General features: G+C 42.0%; 1 protein-coding gene across 2 annotated transcripts in view; it reads left to right on the top strand.

Moving 5' to 3' along the window:
• Positions 1-35: 35 nt before the first annotated feature.
• ARHGAP10 (Rho GTPase activating protein 10) overlaps positions 36-6,512 on the top strand; it is a 149,056-nt gene continuing 142,579 nt past the window's right edge. Inside the window, exon 1 of one of the 2 annotated variants that reach the window (XM_071808001.1) lies at positions 36-380. In XM_071808001.1, the coding sequence (XP_071664102.1) occupies positions 227-380 (154 nt within the window). In that variant the 5' untranslated portion in view covers positions 36-226. The remainder of the gene's footprint in view (positions 381-6,512) is intronic. The other variant, XM_065837626.2, reaches the window with a different exon arrangement.

Below are 6,512 nucleotides of genomic sequence, written 5' to 3'. Positions count from 1 at the left end.
GGGGCACCCCTCTGCCCCGTGCCGCTCCGCCCCTCGCAGCGGGGAGGGCGGCTCCTCTCCGCTCGCCTCGGCTTGCCTTTGCCCGCGCCCAGCCCTGCGCGGGGGGAGCCGTCGCCGCTGCTCTTTTTGTGGCTGCGGCTCCCGTCTTGAAGAGGTTCCTGCTGCTGGTGCTGCGGCGTAACCGTGAGACCTCGGCGGGCAGGCGAGCCCCGGCGCAGCGGCAGCCATGGGGCTGCAGCCCCTGGAGTTCAGCGACTGCTACCTGGACAGCCCCTGGTTTAGGGAGCGGGTACGAGCCCATGAGGCTGAGCTGGAGAAGACCAATAAGTTCATCAAAGAGTTGCTCAAGGATGGGAAAAACCTGATCGCCGCCACCAAAAGTGAGTGTGGGGGGCGATGCCGGGTCGCTGCGGGGGCGGGGCCCGGCATTTGCAGCCGCTCGCCCGGCGCCGGGGGGGTTCGCCTTTGTTGTGGGGAGTTTTGCACAGGCTTTAACAGCCCCAGTCCCTTGGGACCCCCGCCAGCCGCTTTGGGGACATCGGTCCTTTCCAGCCCTTGGCCGTGGAGCGGGGATACGGGATAGTGGCGGTAGCGCTGGCGGCGCCGCCAAGTAACTCCGCTTCTTGTAGCGCCGGTTGCGACTGCCCGGTCTCTTGGCTGGGCCCGGCTGATGGTTTGGCGGTGCCGAGCCCGCAGTGAGCTGGGTGTTAAATCCGCGGAGAAGACTCGGGTTCGGGTTTTACCGGGGCGTTGCGAGCTCAGCGTCTGTGAATTGCGTATCTCAAAATAACGATGTGTGTGTATATGGGTTTATAGTCAGTGAAGAGGCTGCTGAATATACACCTTTGTCAAAATTTTAACTATGTTCAGGAATTGCCAGACTTACGGTTCTGCAGTGACAGCACTAGTTCTGTGTCTTTGGCCTCTTAAAATGTGATGGTTATTTTTATTTTTGCATTTTACTCATTAAATGTGCGAGTGTGTGTATATATATATATATATATGGTTAGCTATGCTGTGGTTTGTTTTGTCTTGAATGACCATGTTAGTGCATGTTCTCAATGTACTATTGTAATATAATGTCTCCCATTTAACTTAAGATATAGTAGTGTAGTCTCCTAAATATCTAATAGGATGATTGACTATATCAAGTATTCAAGTAAAACACTAATGCAGCGCTCTGGCACTGTGGTCTCAAAAGTGTACTGCGTTTTTGGTATCATGGAAAACTTCCGAAGGCGGGGAACCAGGCTTTTAAGATATTTCCCATAAAGTAAACTGAGAGGGATTTGGCCAATGGTTTGAGCAGCGTAGCTGCCTGGATATGATGAGCGTTTTAAAAACAGCGGTAACTCATTTCATGCAAATAAAGAAGCATTCTTTCCTGGTTTTGTCTCTGATGTACTTGGGTGAAAAATGGTAGAAAATGCCATATCAAATTTCACTTGTTTGTAACTTTTATTCTTTGGCAAGTTTATATTTTGTTATTGCAAATCGTGTTCCTTGAGGATTATTTAAAATCTGTGACTTGAAGTGTCAGTATAAATCATCGTAATTTGGAATACAAAGTAAAAAAGCATCCCTAAACTTGGAAAAGAACGGTAGAGCGAAATCATTCCTCAAGCATCTAGATGGTGTTCTGGCAGCTGCCCCAAACACTTGGTTTCTCATGTATGGTTACATACACAGAACTCAATTTGAAAGCATGGAGCTGATGGTGGTGAGGAAAGGCCCAACTTGTATGAGCCCCCCGTCCACAGCAGGATCCTGTGCTGATGACTTTGGCTTGGTATGCAGTGTACGGCATGCTTAGCTGTCTGTGGTGGGAACCAAAGGAGTCAGTGTGCTGAGCAGAGGCACCTGGCTTCAGGGTCCTTGGTGAAATACTGAGGGCCAGCCCATGGGAAATACTTAAGAGGTGCTACCTGAGATTCTGCCTAGTGTTCAGGTTGTACCAATTCCTTCCCTTCTGTGATGACAATTGGAAAATTTCTTCTTGGGTTCAGGTGCTGCACCTTATTCTAACAAACATCTGTGCTTCAACGTACTTGTTTGAGAAGTGGAAACAGAGACTGGATCTGCCCTTATGCATTTCAGGTTCCTGCAGTCATCTCTCCCCTTTCGAGTACCCTGTATGATGGGTTTGAAGCTGGGTCATCTTCCTCTGCTGCTGGTGAAGCAGTGCCCCTCTTCAACAGACATTAAAAGAGAAATTGAACCAGAGGGAACACAAGGAAGAGTTAAAACCCATTAAAATCCCAGTGGCTGGAGTATTGGTCCTCAGTGTGTTTTCAGTAGAAAACGTTGGCATCCAAATTCTTTGAGGAACCTGACTCATTTGCTGTCAGGAAACCAAAGGGGATTAATGTTTTTTTCCAAAAGACAAGCTCAAGAAGTGGTCTAGACATAGCCACCTATTCACGTCTGTCAAAACTGCATTTTCTTCACAAAGACCAGCTTACCACTTTCTACAGAATATGATAAAGCAGGACATTTCAAGAGCTTGGATGACTGCCTCTTAAACAAGAGCTGATTCAAATTTTTGGAAAATTGTTCTAGTCTTTTGAACAAAGAATGTTATCTTAATAATAGCTAAAGTATTTATCTGTTTCTAGAACCAGGTAAATGATTAAAACATCTGTTTTAATTGATATGTGAGCATAAGAAGCTTTTCCAAATGGGTTATAAAATAGAAAATGCAGTAGGCATAGTATTGTTCTTAAATTTGTGGGAAATGAAGTGACTACAGTAAAGAACACCAGTGTTTCCCGCCCTTAGCACTTTGCTTATTTCACATGTAAAGCAGTGGCTTACAAGAAATGTCATGAGGATTCTTTAGGTGTGAATAACTGATGTGATCAAGTAGATCCCACTTCCTGCTTGCCAGACAGCCCTAGTGAGTGACTTTGATGCTGCTCACACTGGGTTACATCTTGAGAGGTGGTGAGCAGATACTGCTACCACTCCTCCTAATCACAGGAGTCATCAGTGTTTCGCAGGACAAACAAGTAACATGGTGTGGATCCTCTCTTTGGCTCCTTGCCATTTGTCTCCTCAGTTGTATGGGAGTGCATTTTCTACATAAAACTCGGAAGAATTGATTTTTCTCGGCATAGGAGTATACTGCTTAAAAAAAGAAGAAAAAAAGGTTCTCTTGCATTCTTAAATTGTTGAGTTCTCAGTATGAGGCACCCTTCAAGTGTATCTTTACACTTCTCAGTTTCAGTTGTTTCAACAATCTGATAGAAAGATAAACAAGACTGACTCAAAGCTGTCTTGTTTCCTGTGTCATGGTTTGAATCACCTAGTTGTCTAGTTCGAACTAAATATTGGAAGAATTAGTAAACAATAGGTGTCTCTTTCTTATGATGCTTAAAAGTTTTAAAAGGAATACAGAAAGACTTTTTTTCCACTGTTAGTGATCAGTAGATACAAGCACTATACACATATGACTTTTAAAATAGAAAAGCACTGTTTCTCAGAGCATTCTAGTTCAGTTAAACAAGTGAAGATCAAAATAGTTTATAAATAACTTCTAGATGAAGTTAGATGTTCTTCTGTTTGGAGAAACTGAATTTAAAGGTGCCTGGTCAAACTATCCATATTCTGAAACATGAGAGGAACTTGAGAGGTTTAGTTTTGGGCTCTTGAAATCTCTGAGCTGCAAGTTGTTGGAAGCTGAAGAATATACAAGATAAACAATAAATATTTGCTTCCTAATTCTCCCTATGTTGGTCCAACTCTTGGTCTCTTGACATGAGTGTAAGATTTGATTTAGGTTTTTGATGATACTGTTTTGGAGTTGAGACCTTTATATAAGCATCCAGCAGGCGCTGTTAATTTTTATGACACCTCGGGGTGGATTAGGGTATTAGGAAGAGTCAGTGCAAGCATAGGTTTTGGCCTTGGGTACCTCATGGGGGTTTTGCAAAGGATCCTTATGAGTGCGTGCTCACAGCTATTCCATATGCCTGAAAGCAGAGTCTCCTCATCCTTGGTTTTAGACTCAGATCAGAGCAGAACTCCATTTGGGTCAACTGTGCTGACTTTCTAACAGGTTGATGAAGACAGAAGGTGGAGAAACCAGGAAAACAGAAAAGTTTAGTTCCCTAGGAGGCTTTCAAGGGGTAGTTCGTATGCTGTGGCCAACCGAGGGAAGTCCAGACAAAGTTTGATAAGGAAGGGTGCCCCACCTGGGCACCTCAGCTCAAATGCATCGAGCCTTTCATCAAGTCAGGACCATCTCTATCTACTGCCATGTGGGCATCACAGTATTCAAATACTCTTATCAGCTGTGCAAGGATGCAGAGCAGCCACTTTCCTCTGCTCACACACCGAGAAACTTCCTACCCAGTGGGCCCATTGTGTGGTTTTCACTGAGGTAGAGTTTGTTGGAATATGAAGAATTGCCAATAATTGTTACTGAAGAATTCTGGTTTACTCCAGGGAGTATTTCTGCATTTGTGAGGAAAATTGTGACATCTGTTTCTTTTCCACTGAGATGTTTTTAGTCACTGGTCATTTACAAGTTTGCTATCAAGAAGTTAAGCAGAAAGGAAATATTGTTGGCGGTGGGAATAATGCCATTCCTAATCCCATTTTTGACCTAGCATAATAGGCTGAGTCTTTTAACAAAGTTGATTGAAGAACCTAATCCAAACCTAAGATCCAATCTGATGTCTGAGTTGGCCAAACCATTGTTCTTCATCTTGGACAGGTCTTTTAGTTTGTGGTTGGCCTCTCAGATATTGGTCTAGGCATGCTTTTGGTCTGACCTACTGTGGATGTTATTATGTAGCTGTAAAGGTTGTTGTAAACCACATCATAACACAGCATAATAGCCACTCAGACCACTTGAGCCATGGTGCTTTTCTTTTCATAAGCTCTAATTGTCCATATTTTACTGCTTTCTGTAGTATAATCTGCACTTATGAAACCACTTAGCTGAATGTGTAACGTTTGCCAGCTCTCTAAGTCGTAGGAATTTTCTGCAACAAAAATGTTGTTCTACTGACACTCCAGTACACACCAAAGAAGTAAGGTAAAATAGTTAATATAGGACTTAGAGAAAAGAAATGGACAATCACTAAACATTTAGAAAGAGTCCAAAGACCAAGTGAAAACTGATGTAATTCTTACTTAACAGGGAAGGAGAGTGGGGAATACTGCAAGAGGACCTTAGTTGAACTTGTTTGCAGTTTCCTAAATCAGCACTGATTAGTTAGGCCTCTGTCTTTGATTAATTCACCTTTAATTCAGTGAGAGCTGTGAATTAATAAATCTTGTTTAGTGTTTTAGAAAACTGTTCTAGTTTTCAATTAGTACCTTGAAAATAAGCTTTATTTCTGTGATAAGGCATGCTTTAAGTGTGATAATGGTAAGCAAATAAATGCTCTAAGTGAACACTCTGATTTAAATTTGAGATATACTCTGCTAGAGCACAGTAAAATAAAAATTACTGCTAGGGCAGTGCTAGATTCTGTGTCACAAAGGCTACTGAGCAGTATGTATCTTTAAAAAAAAACCCTTTCTATTGGAATTCGACTGAATAATGGAAACATTAGAAAACTAAGGCAAATAGGTACTTTGGGGCCCGTCTGATACAGCTTTCCCTTAAGAAAGAACTGCTCATTATAACATAATAGTGTTGCTTTTCCCTTCTCTTCAAGATAATTGCCACAGCTAGGGCCTAATTAAGTGAGACAGTACCTTATTTTCTGCTTGTAGATAAAGTTGCTTCTGTAGAAGGATCAAGGAAGTGCTTTCTTTTAAGAAAATACTCTGCAGAATATTGGGTTTAGCTCCACCCAAAGTAAAGCATTCATTACTGTGTCAGTAGCTATAAAAAGTGTCAAGCTCATTCTGTGAAGGATGCCAGTTTGTCATCTTGAATCATGTCTTTTCAGCTTGGATTACTAACTAGCTCCATTGCCTTCTTTGTCCTGTAGATCTTTCACTGTATTTGTTTGTTTTGGGGTTTTTAAAATTTATTTTCTGTATTAAAAGTTGAACATTGTGCTAGTCAACTTCAATATGTGATTTCAGAAAATATGAATTTTCATGAATTTACATGAATTTTCTCAGTGATAAGAGATGCGATGGCCTGTTGTTGAATGAAGTGGTTCTGTATTTTAATTGTTTTGGGGGAATTTTTAGCTTTGGATAAACTGTGCAAGCAGTCATTGAAGTGATTAGCGTCAATGTCAGTCTTCAGGACAAAACCAATAGAAATAAGTACAGTGGTTTGTAATTTCTAGAGAAGTTGTCTGGTAGATATGTTGGAAAGCTTTTTCCTGATAATTTTGTTTTTAAATGACAAGCCTTTTGGAAATATAGACTTTTATGGGATCTGAATCCATCTTAAGGAGCTGGAAAAAGAATGGTTTTGCACTACAGGTTGTAAAGGGCAAACACCTGCTTGCATTAAATCAAGAAAAATAGGCCCACTGCTAAGGCTGCAGGTGTATGCTGTTTCTAAAATTATCTTTTGCTTGCCAGCTCTGTGTTGCAAA

Source organism: Patagioenas fasciata, chromosome 4 (assembly GCF_037038585.1).
Source record: "Patagioenas fasciata isolate bPatFas1 chromosome 4, bPatFas1.hap1, whole genome shotgun sequence".
NCBI classification, from domain to species: domain Eukaryota; kingdom Metazoa; phylum Chordata; class Aves; order Columbiformes; family Columbidae; genus Patagioenas; species Patagioenas fasciata.
This window is presented reverse-complemented; position numbering and strand designations above follow the sequence as displayed.